Source organism: Monodelphis domestica, chromosome 6 (genome assembly GCF_027887165.1).
Source record: "Monodelphis domestica isolate mMonDom1 chromosome 6, mMonDom1.pri, whole genome shotgun sequence".
NCBI lineage: Eukaryota > Metazoa > Chordata > Mammalia > Didelphimorphia > Didelphidae > Monodelphis > Monodelphis domestica.
Genome location: NC_077232.1, coordinates 105,988,602 through 106,005,881, shown reverse-complemented (window position 1 = coordinate 106,005,881; position 17,280 = coordinate 105,988,602). Strand labels below are relative to the sequence as shown.

The following is a 17,280-nucleotide window of genomic DNA, read 5'->3' as shown; positions in this document are numbered from 1 at the left end:
CTGTGTTATCCCTTGTTGTTCCATGGTGTCTGAATGACTTTTTTCTTAGCAGCTTGTAAGAATTTTTCATTGGTCTGGTAGTTCTTGAATTTGGATATAACATTCCTGGGTGTTGTCAGTTGGGGATTAAGTACAGGAAGTGATCTGTGGATTCTTTCAATCTCCACTTTTCCCTCTTGCTCTAGAATGTTGGGGCAGTTTTCTTGGATAATTTCCTGTAGAATGATGTCCAGGCTTTTTCTTTTGTCACGATCTTCTGGTAGACCAATGATTCTTAAGTTGTATCTCAATTTATTTTCTAGATCTTCCATTTTGTGGATGGGGTATTTCATATTTTCCTCTGTTTTTTCATTCTTTTGATTTTGTTTTATAGTTTCTTGCTGCCTTGTGAAGTTGCTTGCATCTATTTGTTGTATTCTAGTTTTTAAAGATTGAATTTCATCCCTGGATTTTTGATCATCCTCTTTCTGGTCTATATTTTCTTTGCCTCATCTTTCGTTTCCTTTGCCTCATTTTCAAGCTGATTAATTTTGGCTTTCAAGATACTACTTTCTGTTTTCAGATGACTTATCTTCCTTTTTAAGATCTTTTCCCAGTTGTTTTCAGCCTCTCTGAATTGTTTTTTGAATTATATTTTGAGTTCTTCCAAAGCCTGTGTCCAATTTGCTAGAGTTTCTGTGTTTTTGCTTGGTGTTCCTTGGTCCTTCTCTGTTCCATTTGTTCTTTGTTCATTGCCTGGATAGAAGCTGTTGATTGTAATTTCCTTTTCCTTTTTTTGTTGTTTACTCATATTTCTCCCTTTTATCCTTCGTGTAGTTTCTTGTAGTCTTGCACCTCCTCTTTTGTGCTGGATCTGTGAGTTTGGGCTGTTCTGTCTTGAAGGTGCTTCTTCTCTGTTCTGCTATTTGATCAAGTAGTCTGATCTTCCCCAGCTGATAGCAGAAGCTGAGAAGGAACTGGGCTTCCTACCCTGTGGTCAAGGTTGTTTCCTGCAGTTTGTTGCAGCCTTTGCCCCTTGGAGCTCAGTCAGCTAGGCTCTCAGATCAGTCTGTGGGGGAGGGGTGTTGGAGCTTGAGCTTCTCTGTCCTCTGAAGGCTTCTTATCTACCCTTATTGATGAGATTGAGCAATGGCGGAGTTGATCTGTAAAGCTTGCTGTGCCCTGAGGCCAAAATATCCAGAAAAAAAGGGGTGGGCATGATGTAGAGTTTCCACTGCAACTGGGCTGCCTGCTCTGCACTTCACCTCCAGCTGCCTCTATGCTAGTCTGTGTTCTATGCCCTGAGTCTGCCACAGCTTTGCTGGCAAGGTTCTCCCTCAGGAGTAGAGCCCTTGCCCACTCAGAGATTCAAGCCACCACTGGAGGCTCAGCTCTGTAAATTGAGGAGGAGTCCTAGAACTGTCCTTCTTTCCTCTTAAACCCACGTGTTCTAGAGTTGAGGCTTTTTGAGGGGGTGTACCTTTTAAGTTGGGTCCAAGAGGAGGGTTCCCTAGCTCTTCCTTTTGTTAGATTTGGTTTTCAGTCCCCTGGAAGCATTGTTTTTTGATCGGCGAGGAAGGGTTTTCAGAGGTCTCAATTTTTGCTACCTCTAAGCCGCCATCTTGACTCTGCCTCTTTCTTTGGGTTTATCAAACTGTGGAGCTGAGGTCATTTACCCCTTGTCTGTTATATTGAACCATCCTTCTATTTTTTTTTATTTTAAGCCAGTACCAGATTTCTCTGATGGTTACTGCTTAGTAGTATAGTTCAAGATCTGGTACTGCTAGGCACCATCCCTGCATTTTTTTTCATTAGTTCCTTTGGTATTCTTGACCTTTTGCTCTTCCAGATGAATTTCTTTATTATTTTTTTTTCTAATTCTATAAAATAGATTTTTGGTAGTTTGATAGGTAGAACTGTAATTGTAATTATATTGGCTTGGCCTACCCATGAGAAATTAATGTTTTTTTTTCAATTATTTATATCTAATTTTATTTGTATGAAAAACATTTTGTTATTGTGTTCATATAATTCCTGTGTTTGTCTTGACAAATAGACTCCCTAATATTTAATATTGTTTAGAGTGATTTTAAATGGAGTTTGAAAATATATAGAAATGCTGATGATTTATGTGGGTTTATTTGGGATCCTACAATTTTGCTAAAGTTATTATTTCAACTATTTTTTTCATTGATTTTCTTGGATTCTGTAATTACACTGTCATATCATCCACAAAGAGTGATATTTTAGTTTCCTTGTTGCCTACTTTAATTCTTTCAATATTTTTTTCTTCTCTAATTGCTAAAGCTACCATTTCTAGTACAATATTAAATACTAGTAGTGATTATGGGCATCCCAGTTTCATTTCTGATCTTATTGGGAGGCTCCTAACTTGTCCCATTGCAGATGAGTTGCTGATGGTTTTAAATAAATATTATTTATTATTTTAAGAAAAAGCCCTTTTATTTCTATACTTTCTAGTGTTTTCAACAGGAATGGGTATTGTATTTTCTCAGAAGCTTTTCCTGCATCTATTGAGAAATCTTGTGATTTCTTTTAGTTATTATTGATATGATCAATAATTATGATGGTTTCCTAATATTAAATTAGCCTTGCATTCCTGGTATAAATCCTACCTGGTCATAGTGAATAATCCTTGTGACATTGCTATCATCTCTTTGCTAGTATTAAGATTTTTGCATCAATGTTCATTAATGAAATTGGTCTGCAATTTTAGTTGAAAACCCTTGCCTTGTAGAATATCATATTCCAAGCCTTTTGGTTCTTCAGTGTGGAGCTGTTTTCTTGGATAATTTCTTGTTATATGATGTTTAAAGTGTTTTTGGTCATGACTTTCAAGTATTCCCATAATTCTGAAACTTTTTCTCTTGAATAAATTTTCTCGGTCAGTTGTTTTTTCAGTGAAATTTTTCATATTTTATTCTGTTTTTTTCATTCTTTCAATTTTGTTTTATTGTTTCTTGATGTCTGGTGAAGTCATTACATTCTATATGCCCAGTACTAATTTTTAAAAATTCAATTTCTTCCATGACTTTTTGATCCTCCATTTCTAGTTGATACATTCTACTTTTATGGAACTCTTTTTTTCTTTGCATTTTTGTGCCTCTTTTTACAGTTGACCAATTTTGCTTTTTAAGCTGTTATTTTCTTTTTCTATTATTTTCTTTTTTTCCCCATTTTTCTTAAGACTGTATTATTTGTTTAGCACATGAGCCCAATTTCTCTTTTTCTTTGAAGTTTTGCATGTGGTTGCTTGGATCTTAACCATCTCCTATTGGTTCTGTGCTTTGCTCCTTTTCACTATAGAAATTTTTGAGGGTTAAGTGGTTTTTTTTTTTTGCTCTTTGCTCATTTTCCCAGCTTTTGTTTGCCTGTTGACTGGGAATTCTGCAAGCTGCTTACTCACTTGGTCTCCTCAACTACTGGCTAGTAGGGTCCCACGCTGTGATGTATTTTGCCATTTAAATAAATTTAAAACTTTCAAGTATTTATTAAGAAAGACTCGTATTGAATGGAAATTTTGATACATACGAATGAGAATAAACATGAAATAACATGAAAGTGCAATTATACAGGATTTGAAAATGTCAAAAATTTTTCTTCTAATATGGGAAAATGGTATATTTAAATGTGAAGAATGATTAATTGGATGGTTTGAAGGAGCATTTATAGATAGAAGCTTTGATGTCAAATTGAATATCAAGAAGTTAGTTTAAAAAATTGGATGGAGAGAAATAAATTAATATAATCATTTCTTATAAAAGAGGCACAAATGAAAAATGTTATACTGATGAGAAGGAAGAAATGTAGGGATCGTAATGTTAATACATTTTTCTCATTGGATCCTGGTAAAAGAGAATAAAATATTTTTATATATTTATATATGTATACATATATATTCAATTTTTTATCAAAGAGAATAATTAATACATGTAGAAGGTAAAATTCTTCACTTATAAGGAGATAAGATGCAGAGGGGAGGGATAAAGATTAAAAGGGAATCTTAGAAGGGCATATAGATGAGGAAAAAATGCAAGAGGATAAGACAAGGGAGTAGATTATAGAGATTGGTTATGTGAACAAAGAAGAGCTTAAGGGAGTTAAGGTAAGAACTCACAGAAGGGTAAATAGATAATAGGAAGGTAAGAGGAGGAGAAAAGGGATGGAAACTTAGGGGAGGAAAACAAAGGTGGGACTGAAAAAAAGGGTGGGGATTAGGGAGATAGACTTTAGAAGAAAATTAAATTTCTGAGGAGGAATAAGATAAGAGAGATGAAGGAAAAACAGAATGAAGAGAAATACACAGCTAATCATTATATCTTAGAACATTAATTGGATGAATTCATCCATAAAACAAATAGATAGTAGAATAGATAAAAAGCCCAAACCCAGCAATATGCTGTTTATAAGAAACACGTTAAAAAATGAAAGTTATATATAGAGTGAAAATAGAGATATATAGTAGAATATATTGTTTTATCTGACCATAAATAAATAAAATAGGAGTTGCAGTAATAATCTCAAATTAGGTTACTGCTTAAGTAGATTTAATTAAAAGAGATAAACAAAGACAATACATCATGTTAGAAATAATATAAATAATGACGTATCGTTAGTATTCAATATGTATGCATCAAATGTCATAGCATCCAGATTTTAAAAGAAAAAGCTAAAAGAATCACAAGAAGAAATCAATAAAACTACTATAATCTGGGAGATTGATAACTTTCTCTCTCTGAACTGAATAAATCTAACCAAAACATTAATAAGAAATAAGATCAGGAGATAAATAAAAATCTTTAGTGAGCTAGAAAGGATAGATAACTGGAGAGAATTATGTAGGAATACAAAGCAATGTACCTTTTTTTTAGTAGCACTTGGTACTTTTTTCAAAAGTTGACTGTAAAACAAAAAATTATAGTTAAATTCAGAAAAGCATAAATAAAAAATCATGTTTCTGATATTAATGTAATAATATATTTAATAAGTGACCATGGAATCAGAATAAAAATAAACTAGAATAAATAACCTTAAGAATGAGCAGATTAAAGAACAAGTCAGAAATAAGAAGTAATTTTTTTTTTAAAATAATATTTTATTTGATCATTTCAAAGCATTATTCATTAAAGACAAAGATCATTTTCTTTTCCTCCCCCCAACTCCCCATAGCCGACGCGTGATTCCACTGGGTGTCACATGTGTTCTTGATTCGAATCCATTTCTATGTTGTCAATATTTGCATTAGAGTTTTGTTTAGAGTCCCTCCTCTGTCATGTCCCCTCAACCGCTGTAGTCAGGCAGTTGCTTTTCCTCGATGTTTCCACTCCCATAGTTTATCCTTTGCTTATGCATAGTGTTTTTTCTCCTAGATCCCTGCAGATTGTTCTGGGCTATTACACCACCACCAATGGAGAAGTCCATTACATTCGATTATACCACAGTGTATTAGTCTCTGTGTACAATGTTCTCCTGGTTCTGCTCCTCTCACGCTGCATCACTTCCTGGAGGTTGTTCCAGTCTCCATGGAATTCCTCCACTTTATTATTCCTTTTAGCACAATAGTATTCCATCACCAACATATACCACAATTTGCTCAGCCATTCCCCAATTGATGGTCATCCCCTCGCTTTCCAGTTTTGGCCACCACAAAGAGCGCAGCTATGAATATTCTTGTACAAGTCTTTTTGTCCATTGTCTCTTTGGGGTACAGACCCAGCAGTGCTATGGCTGGATCAAAGGGTAGACATTCTTTTGTCGCCCTTTGGGCATAGTTCCAAATTGCCCTCCAGAATGGTTGGATCAATTCACAACTCCACCAACAATGAATTAATGTCCCTACTTTTCCACATCCCCTCCAGCATTCATTACTTTCCTTTGCTATCATGCTAGCCAGTCTGCTTGGTGTGAGGTGATACCTCAGAGTTGTTTTTATTTGCATCTCTCTGATTATAAGAGATTTAAAACACTTCTTCATGTGCTTATTAATAGTTTTGATTTCTTTATCTGAGAACTGCCTATCCATGTCCCTTGCCCATTTATCAATTGGAGAATGGCTTGATTTTTTGCACAATTAATTTAGCTCTTTATAAATTTGAGTAATTAAACCTTTGTCAGAGGTTTCTATGAAGATTTTTTCCCAATTTGTTGTTTCCCTTCTGATTTTGGTTACATTGGTTTTGTTTGTACAAAAGCTTTTTAATTTGATGTAGTCAAAATTATTTATTTTACATTTTGTGATTTTTTTTTCTATGTCTTGCTTGGTTTTAAAGCCTTTCCCCTCCCAAAGGTCTGACATGTATGTATACTATTCTGTGTTTACCCAATTTACTTATGGTTTCCAAGAAGTAATTTTATTAAAGAAAATGGTGATAATGAGAACCTACCAAAATTTGTGGGACACAGGAAAAGCAGCAATTAGAGAAAAATGTATATCTTGAAATGCTTATATTAATAAAATAGAGAAAGAACAGATCAATAATTTGGGAGTACAACTAAAAAATTAGAAAAAGAACATATTAAAAATCCCCCATTAAATATTAAATTGGATATCCTAAAAATTATGGGTGAGATTACAAAATTAAATATTAGAAAACCAATGAAACTCAAGTGATGATTTTATAAAAAAACAAACAAAATAGATGAAACTATTGGTTTGTGTGATTTTTATTTTTATTTAATTTTTAAATTTTTAAATTTTATTTAATTAGATGATTTAGAATATTTTCCCATGATTACAAGATTCATGTTCTTTCCCTCCCCTCCCCCCACTCCCTGCCTGTATCTGACCTACAATTCTACTGTATTTAACATGATCAAGACCCATTTCCAAAGTATTAATATTTGCAATAGGATGATCATTTAGAGTCTACTTTCCAAGTCATAGCACCATCAACCAATATGATCAAGCAGTTGTTTTTCTTCTGTGTTTCTTTTCCTACAGTTCTTCCTCTGGATGTGGATAGCATTCTTTCTCATAAGTCCCTCCAAATAGTTCTGGATCATTGCATTGCTACTAGTAGAGAAGTCCATTACATTTGATTTTACCACAGTCTATCAGTCTCTGTGTACATTATTCTCTGTGCTCCTTTCAGTTTTTATCAATTCTTGGAGGTTGTTCCAGTTCACATGAAATTCATTCGGTTTAGTATTCCTTTGAGCACAATAGTATTCCATCACCAGGATATACCACAATTTGTTCAGCTATTCCCCAATTGGAGGGCACCCCCTTATTTTCCAATTTTTTGCCAACACAAATAGCATGGCTATAAATATTCTTGTACATGTCTTTTTCCTTATTATCTCTTTGGGGTATAAACCCAGTAGTGCTATGGCTGGATCAAAGGGGAGTCAATCTTTTCGGCATAGTTCCAAATTGCCTTCCAGAATAGTTGGATCAATTCACAACTTCACCAGCAATGTATTAATGTCTCAATTTTGCCACATCCCCTCCAACATTCATTACTTTCTTTTGCTGTCAGCCAATCTGCTAAATATGACGTGATACCTCATAGTTGTTTTGCTTTGAATTTCTCTGACTATAGGAGATTTAGAATATTTTTTCATGTGCTTCTTAATAGATTTGATTTCTTTAACTGAAAATTGCCTATTCATGTCCCTTACCCATTTATCAACTGGGGAATGGCTTGATTTTTTTTTTGTTCAATTGATTTAGTTCCTTATAAATTTGAGTGATTAGACCTTTTCATAGGTTTTTGTTATAAATATTTTTTCCCAATGTATTGCTTCCCTTCTAATTTTGATTGCATTGATTTTCATTGAACAAAAACTTTTTAATTTAATATAATCAAAATTATTTCTTTTGCACTTTGTAATTTTTTTCTAACTCTTGCTTGGTCTTAAAATCTTTCCTTTCCCCAAAGATCTGACAAGCATACTATTCTGTGTTCATGTAATTTACTTATTGTTTCCTTCTTTATGTTCAAGTCACTTATCCATTATGAGTTTATCTTGATGTATGGTTTGAGATGTTGATCTAAACCTAATCTCTCTCATACTGTTTTCCAATTTTCCCAGCAGTTTTTGTCAAATAGTGGATTTTTATCCCAAAAGCTGGGATCTTTGGGTTTATCATAGACTGTCTTACCATGATCATTTAACCCAAGTCTATTCAACTGATCCTCCCTTCTGTCTTTATTTCCCTTTATATTCTTGATCTTTTCTTCCAAATAAACTTTGTTATTATTTTTTCTAATTCAGTAAAAAAGTTTTTTGGTAGTTTGATGGGCATGACTCTAAATATAAATTAGTTTGGGTAGAATTGTCATTTTTATTATGTTAGCTTGTCCTACTCATGAGCAATTAAAGTTTTTCCAATTATTTAGATCTATTTTTAATTTTGTGCAGAGTGTTTTGTAGTTGTGTTCATATAGTTCCTGTGTTTGTCTTGACAGGTATATTCCTACATATTTTATATTGTCTAGGGTGATTTAACAGGAATTTCTTTCTAACTCTTTCTGCTGGGATGAGTTGGAAGTATGTAGAAATGCTGATGTGATTTATGTGGGTTTATTTTGTATCCAGAATGTTTGCTAAAATTGTTGATTATTTCCAGTAGCTTTTTAGTTGATTCTCTAGGATTCTTTAAGTAGACCATCTTATCATCTGCAAAGAGTGATAGCTTGGTCTCCTCATTACCTATTTTAATACTTTAAATTTCTTTTTTTTCCTCTTAATTGCTACTGTTAGTGTTTCTACAATACCCAGCAGTATATCTACCAAAAGAAATCCAGAAACTACATGAACATAATTTAAAAATACTTTTATACAAATAAAGTTAGATTTAAATAATTGGAGAAATAGTAATTGTTCATGTGTGAGCAGAACCAAGATAATTAAAATGATAATCCTACATTAGCTAATCTGTTTACTCAATGCTATCTCAATTATAATGCCAGACTATTAAAAAATTGAAATCGAACAAATAATAAAATGCCTTTGGAAAATTAAAAGGTTAAGAATATTAAAGGAAATAAAAAATTTTAAGGAAGCAGGTCCAATAACCCACATTTCATACTATATTGTAAAGTTGTAATTATCAAAACTGTGGTACTGGCTAAGAACTTGTAGATCAGTGGAATGGAATGGTCATGCAACAAACATTTTTAAATTACAGTAACTTGTTTGATAAAGAGAAAGTTCCCAGTTTATGGAATAGAAATTTACTATTTGATAAAAATTATTTGGAAAATCGGAAAGCAGTTTAGCAGAAACTAGATTTAGACCAATGTCTTACACTATTTACCAAGAAAAGGTAAAAATGTATACATGACCTAGGTATAAACGGAGATAGTATAAGTAATTTAGAAGAACAGGAAACATAATGCCTATTAGATTTATGGACAGGAGAAAAATTTATGAGCAAACAAGTGATAGAAAACAATGTGAAGTATAAAATGGATAATTTTGAATACGTTAAATTGAAAAGTTTGTAGAAATGAAACTAAAGTCAGAATTAGAAGGAAAATAATAAGTTGTGAAAAAATTTACAGACAATATTTGATAGAAGCCTAATGTCTAAAATATGTAGAGAACTTTTCAAATATATAAGAATATGAGCCATTTCCTAATTCATAAATAGTCAAAAGATATAAATAGACAGTTTCGGATGAGTAATTCAAAGGGCTACACACACACACACACACACACACACACAAATATATATATACACAAAAATGTGTATACATATACCCCCAAATATGTATATTTCACATTAAATGAATTGCTGTAAATCATTATTGATTAGAGAAATGCAAATCAAAATGACTGAGATGTTAAATCTATCAAATTGAGCAAAATGATAATAGGGCAAAATGATATGTTGGAGGAGATATTTGTAAAAAATCATACCTATTATTTTGTTAGCTTATATATTATATATTTTTTAAATGGTAACAAAAAGTATTAAATGCTAGCAAATATTGTGAACAAAAGATAAGCTATTTGCTTTAATAAAAAAAAAGACTAGACTTGATAGGCCATTGAGTCCATAAGACCGTTACCATATTCAGATGCTATCTTCATTATAGGCTTTGCCTGAATCCTTTCTTTTCCTCCTTTTCCTTGAGTCCCATTCACCATTTGTGTTTTCTCTCAAGAAAGTGGTTTGTATATATTTCCTAGTTATTCGTTGGTATACATACTATTTCCTTACCAGTAGACAATAAGTTCCTTGTGGGCAGTGACTTTTCATATTTATTATTTTATCCCCAGTTCCAAGCATAATGACATATATATATATATATATGGTATTTTTATTGAATAGGCTAGATTCTAATTATTTTCTCCTTAATTTTCTTGGGTTTCAACTATTAGTCATCTTTGATCTGTCATTTCTAATTCTTTGACTTTCCTTTGGCAAAAGAACAGACAAAATGAGACTTGAATTTTCCTTCTTTATTTTTAATTGTCATTGCCATTTCAAATAGATTAGTAACCCTTTGTCTCTTTTAGATCTTGCTCTTTTCCTCAGTATAATTATTTTAAAATCTTTTTTTTGTTTTTTCATAGCTTTTCAACCTAGTCTCTTCGTTCATTCTGAGTTCAGTCGCTAGCACGACAGTGCAAATCAGAGAGCTGGACTTTGTCCTTCTTTCTTCTGTCTTCAAAGCCAAAGACAACCTTCAGGCTTTAGTCTCTAAAAGTTAAGAGACATCAGTCCTCTTTTGTCTTCAAGGCCAAAAGGTCCAGACATCAGTTGGTCTCCTCCTTCCTCCAACTGCCTCTCCTGGTCACATTCCAAACCAGAATGTTCTTGTTTGAATGACAGGTCATCAGTCTCAGCTACTCAAAGCTCCTGCTACAAATCATTCTCAATTTCTCACTTCCACAGAGCTTTATTATTTTGACACTATTCTTGTTAGAACATTCCCTGATTTTTGTGGTCAATTCTCCATTACCTCTCTTTTCTTCTATCATTAGTCCTGATCTTTTTCATATCTAAAATGATTAATGAATTCCCAGTTCTTTCAAACTGATCTCTTTAAACCACTTCTCTTTTGCTTTTCTCATTAGAATTGATTCATTTTGGATCTTCAGAATTGATTTATGTTTCCTATTCTCTGTGGGTTGAATTTTCATATAGGGTTTTAGATGTATTCTACTTAGGCATTCTTTGAATTTCTTTATCCCAGAAGTTGAGCCATATTAGGCTTATCTTTTCTCAATTCTGTTGTGAATTCTTACACAGACTGCTAGCTACTCCTACCCTCTCGGTCCCATCTTATTTTAGCAGCCAGCTTCTCCTTGTTAGTTAAAATATGATCCAGAATAGTGGTTTCCTTTCTCATTTGCCCTTGCTTTAAATTATGTAGTTATCAGTGTAAGCCTGGATTGTATTAGTTTCTTTGCCTTTGATTCCTTTTAAATGAGAAATCTTGAACAAGTTGAATTTGGTTTTCTTTTGTAGATGAAAGACTTTCTTTTGAACAGTACTTGTTTTTTGTTTGAGGTTAAGGTTCTCAAGTTTGAATTGTTTTTGATGAGTTAAACTTGGTTTTCTCCCTTATGTTCTATTAATTATTTTAATATATATTTTACCTTCCATTTTCAAGGATTCTTGGAAGTTCTCAAAGATATTCAATCATTTTATAAAGTTTCCTGGTAGACTTATAATTCCACATTCTGCCTTCATATTATTTATCATGAGTAGGATTCTTCCAGTATTGCTATGTTTTGAGTCTGTTCTGACAAATGTTCTGTTTCCTGTATGTTTCAGTTGTAAATTTATGTTCCTCTTTCAAGGGTAGCTGTTGTTTTGGAGAGATTTCCTATTTTACTGTCTAAATTCTCTACTTTCTGGCTTAAGCCTAAAATTCTTTGATTACTTAATTTCTGGTGTTCTATCTATCTTTATTTTGAAATTTTATTATTTCTTGTGGGAACTATTCTGGCCTTTTTTTTTACATTGTTTCTTTTGTTGTTGTTGTTGTTGTTGTTGGAGTTATCCTGTTGGCATTGCTTTCATCATGGATTTTTGAGCCACTTTAGCCTATATGGAACATACTTATTCATTGCCTTGTAGACTTTTGTGAATTGTTTGTTTATTTTCTCTTCTGTATTAATTTCACTGCTGACTTTTTTGAATTGGGATTGGAATTTTACCCAACCTTTCACTTCACTTTGTTGCCAAAAGCCACTTCTATTAGAGATAGCATTATAGCCATGTTCTACAGAATCCTTATCTCAATCAATACTACATGTTTTCTCCCATCTGTGCCATCAGAGCCATGCAACTCTACTAATTTTAATGTGTTTATCTACTTGTTGATTTGGGTCACATCTGTCTTCAAGAAGTGATTACTTTTATTATTTTTCATGTTAATCCTGACCTCTCATCTAAATATACCCCATTCAAATTGTTCTGGTCCAGACCTAAATCAGGTCATTTGGATAGTTCAGACTAAAGCCTTGAACAAAACATGACATTCATGATGATCTAATACTTAGCAGCATTTACTTAGCAATAGCATGGAAAGGATCCTCAGAGTGTCTCTAGTTCAGGAGATGTGACTGAGTTCATTACCACATGGAAATGTGCCTTGTTCTGAGGTCATATTGACTATTATGGCAGTCTGAAAAGCACTGACTCATCATGGACTTGCCTTTGTATGCTCTTAGTGACTTGGGAAGATGTGTTAAAGACTTGAATAAGTTAAAAATAATTCCTAAATTCTTTTGCTTAAAACTGTTATTATTTGCTAAATATTTTCCCTTTTCTAGCAACCAGAGTTTATGTAGATTTACCTGCTTTTTATTCCTCACTCAGCTAATAGAACATTAGCATTTTACCTTCCTAAAATCAGAAATTGTTTTTATGTTACCTAACTTAAGTCTTGAAATACCTACTTGATTGCTGCTATGTTCAAGATTTTGGACTAAGAATTGAGGACATAAAGATGGATATGACACAGGGCCTGTTTTGAAAGCAGTTAGTGACTTGCCTATAGTTGTTCCACACAGACTACAAGTTTGAATCCAGGGCTTCATCTAGTCACCTAATTCAATTGATAATTATATATTATATATAATTATATATTCCACCTAATTCAATTGATTTCAAAGCTTTCAGACCAATAAAAGATGATTTTTTCTAGATGATTATCTTAAATTTTATCTTTTTTTTTTTGTCAGGAGACCCTTTAGAAATTTTGTTGACATTAGGGGTGGGAGGGGCGGTGATTCCTCTAGTCCCTTGGGAAGCTCAGGCTCATGGATTGCTTGAGCTAAGGAGTTCTGAGTTTTAGTGTGCTTGGCCTTTTGGATGTCTGCCCTAAGACCAGCACTAATGTGATGAGTCTCTGCAAGGAGGGAGTCTTTGGCAGAGGTATGTGGAGTTGGGGGAAAGTGACTCAGGTTACAGATAGCATCAGGGCCATTGAGCCTGTTAGTGCCAGTGCCCTTCCTGCCTAGGGGAGAGAGATGCAGGCTTTCCTCCTCTTTTCCTTCCCTTCCCTTGTCTATTCTTTTGGACTTGGATTAGAATTTATTCTATTTAAAAATATTAAAATAAGCAAACTCACAGCTTGGGTACAAAGGTAGCCAAAGTGATTTTATTTTGCTTTTTTTTTTCATTTTTCTTGTACTGAGTTCTAAAATGATTTTTATTTGTTGTGATAGTGCTTGATTTTCTTCATTTCTACCCTTGTCATGTAAATTTCTTTTAATCTTTTGCCTTCGACTCTTCAGGTGGCCTAGAACATTGGCTGGCTTTACTGCTTACCTGCTGTGTCCTCGTAACACTCCCGGCAGTGGTATATATCCTGGAAACCCACAGGATGAGAGAAAAGCTTCGCGCAGTTGTGAGAGAGGGGGCTTTTGGGCAAAAGATAACTATTCCCGATGCCAGTATGCAAATGATGTTACCCGAGTTCTATATATGTTTAATCAGGTAAATGATGTATTTTTCATTAAAGTGTATAGAGGATTTTCATCTAATCCAAATAAATAAGAATTTCTACAAATGTGTATATGTTACTTTTGATCTAGGTTTACAAATGTTTTTTTACAACTAGACTTTAATCCTCACTGATCTCCATATATGATATGTGATAAACTTCAGTATCCTTCCTGAAGTACTTTCCTTTTTCACTTCTGCTCCTATAATTCCTACTTTACTACAAAGCTCAGCTCAATCGCCACCATATGCCTGATTTTCCATTTCTAGCTGCCAATGCCACCTCCTCATAATTACCCCTGCCCCCAGAGGAACACAGGTACACATGTGGCCTATGGTTCCCAGTCAGCTTCAGAGACTATTTCCCCTGGTGTTGGTTGTTTCCACATCTCCTAAAGGGAGATTTGGCACATGGCAGACACTTAGGAAAATCCCATTTTTATAGATGAAACTAATAACAATTAAACTTTTGATGAGAAAAAAGTTGTTTTTTTTTTCCTACTGCTCGGGCCTCAATTATATTTCTGAATGAAGTTCTATCAAGTCAGTTCAGTGGAGTGCTGCTGTTCATATACAAGTTGCTCTCTCTAATGGTTGAAATCCCAATGTGCATCCAAAACCTTAGAGTGGTTGCAAAATTTTCTTTAAAAAGAAACTTTTTTTTTAATGCTATCTGAAAATTCTGAATCTAGAATATTTTTATCTCTCTGAAGTTAAATATTTTCTCACTATAAAATTCCCATATGTTTAAATGCAATTATATCTCAGCAGATTCAACATTTTTAAGATCAATATAATTTGATTTGTGCATAGGTCTCTGCTATGGACCCATTTTGAAAATATTTCAAGCTTCTGTGATACCTATGAAACCCTACTCTCAAATGTTCATAAATAAACATAGGGCAAAACATTTTATTTAGAATAGGAAGGAGAAAGTCTCTTGGTCTTCAAAAGGTTATTCAGTAGGTTTTGGTTATTTTACTGTATGGCTTTGAGTGTTAGCTTTTTTCAAAACAATTAGTTTTAATGGAGTAAAATTTGGTGCAACAAGTTTTGAAAAAGAATGTCTTCAGGAGCTAAAGAATTAATATACTTGTTCTTTATCTACATTGTCTAAAAGACACTAGGCATTGGCTTAGTTATAAATCAGCCAGTTGTTGTTAAGGTTCTTTTTAATTTTGTAAGAATTCTTCCTTTCAAGCCAACTTCTAATGTAGACTTTATTTCTTTTTTTAACTAGCACCATCATCTTTTATCCACTCAGAACGGAAATCTTGGAGTCAACTTTGTCTCCTCTTTCAACCCTTCTTCATATTCAGTCAGTTGATGAGTCTTGTTACTTTAATTTCCTCACTGCCATAATCCTTGTTTAGACCCTTACTATTTTTCTTTTGGATTTTTGCATTACCTTCCTAATCTTTGTGTTCTCACAAAACAGATTTCACGACACCTCCAGAGTAATATTACTATAGTACCTCTTTGATTATATGTCTCCATAGATCAAAAATAGTCAATGATTACCTACCAGCTGAAGTTAAAATTCCTTAGTCTGACATTCAGATCCCCACTATAACTATCTAACTTTTTATTTCTTAAAAATCAATCCTAATAAAAATAATTCATTCATTTCCCACCCTCTCCCCTATATATCTTCCATCTTCTGATTTATATATCATTACTTAAAGTATCTCTAATTTTTAAATGATGTCTTTTGTATCCCTGAACTCAGAAGACCCTATCCTGTCCATCTTTAGGGACCTGCTCAAGTGTCTCTCTCTCTCTCTCTCTCTCTCTCTCTCTCTCTCTCTCTCTCTCTCTCTCTCTCTCTCTCACACACACACAGACACACACACACACTGAAACTGTCATAGGGCTCTAAGAAACATTCCATCAAGAGAGCTTCAGACATCATAATTTACCAACTTGTAATTATAAATTGTAAATACAAATTGATACATTATGATGTCTGGAGCTTAGATAATTCTCCTTCCATGAAAGAGCTCATATTCAACTAAGACAGGATTCCTAGTCCAAATGAGGTAAAACTCCTACTTTGGTAAATCCAGGATCCCTTTAAACCTGGAATGGGAATTTCAAGAAGTCCAAGAGGGAAGGCTGCTCTTTCCAAGAAACCTTCATCTGTAAAGCATATATCGGGGGGAAAGGGGAGAAGTAGCTTTTAACCCTGACTTCACAACCTTTACCATACTATCTTCCCTTATCTTCTCTAGTCTCAAGTATGGTCTGTTTATTACTTGTATCTACTGGAGTATACTGGAGCCATATGGAAGAGCCGATTGTTAATTTTTTTTTTTCTGAGCATTTATGCCTCAGAAATCTGCACACTACAAATCAAGACTTAATTAATTGTTTTGTTTCTTGTTTAGATTTAAAATGATGTAGAAAATGTTAATATTGCATTTTAAACTTAGAAGTATGCCTTGTTTATTGGTTGTTAAACATTTACCAGCATAACCATTCATGTCTGCCAGTTGTTGCATGTTTTAATTTCTACCAACAGTTTCCATCATGTTGTCTTTTCATTCTCAGAAGTTCCTGACTTTATTCTTGACTGCCATATTGCCCCAAACAGTGAAATTGCCCATTACTGGCTCATGTTTTTTCTTCTTGACTGAGAAATGACCTTGTTGTCCCTGAGCTTGCCCCAGCAAACTCTAGTAACCTAGTCTCAGTATTTTTTTATCTAAAGATATACTAATCTTACTCTTGAATATTCATCAGTGACACCTTCTATGTCTGACTTAACCCTTACTTTGCTAGAGGGAGAATCCTTATCTTGCCATGAAACTTAAATTCTTCCTAAAAGAGTTTCTTTTTTTTTCTAAAACCCTGCAGCACTTGGTTTGTATCACTCCTTAAGTACCAAAATTGCCTTGTTTCATAGTTCTTGTATTCTTAAAAACTCTTTGGTTTCTGGGATTATTTATATTTTCACAGCTCTAGAACTATTTGTATGTATAAGGAATTTTCAAAAGAAAAATTGCAATCAATAAGTGTCTACAGAAAAATATGCTCTAAATCACTAATAGTTTATAATATACAAGTCAAAATAACTGGTTTCATTTTGTACCTTTCACTTAGCAACAATAGCAAGAGATGGAAATAGTTGATTCTGGAAAGAATGTTGGAAAACAGACATGCTGATTGATGATACATACTTTTGGTTGGGTTATGAAGTACCTAAACTTTCTAGATTTCAGTTTGAATATGTTCTTGAAAAGTGAATAAGATGTTTTATACCTTTTGACCCAATGATCCTATTATGCATAAAATACCCTAAGCAGGTCAAAGAAAGAAACTTAAATGTCCAGTACATATTAAGATTCTGATTATAGTAGTCTTTGTGG

At 33.4% G+C, this 17,280-nt stretch overlaps 1 protein-coding gene and 1 non-coding gene across 2 annotated transcripts in view; both read left to right on the top strand.

Moving 5' to 3' along the window:
* ADGRA3 (adhesion G protein-coupled receptor A3) overlaps nucleotides 1-17,280 on the top strand; it is a 163,271-nt gene that overhangs the window by 96,203 nt on the left and 49,788 nt on the right. The window contains exon 9 of the mRNA XM_001368101.4: nucleotides 13,705-13,906. Within this exon, the coding sequence (XP_001368138.1) occupies nucleotides 13,705-13,906 (202 nt within the window). The remainder of the gene's footprint in view (nucleotides 1-13,704; nucleotides 13,907-17,280) is intronic.
* MIR12365 (microRNA mir-12365) lies at nucleotides 15,820-15,878 on the top strand. Its single transcript, NR_162928.1, has one exon. It is a non-coding gene; the product is annotated as a microRNA mir-12365 (primary transcript).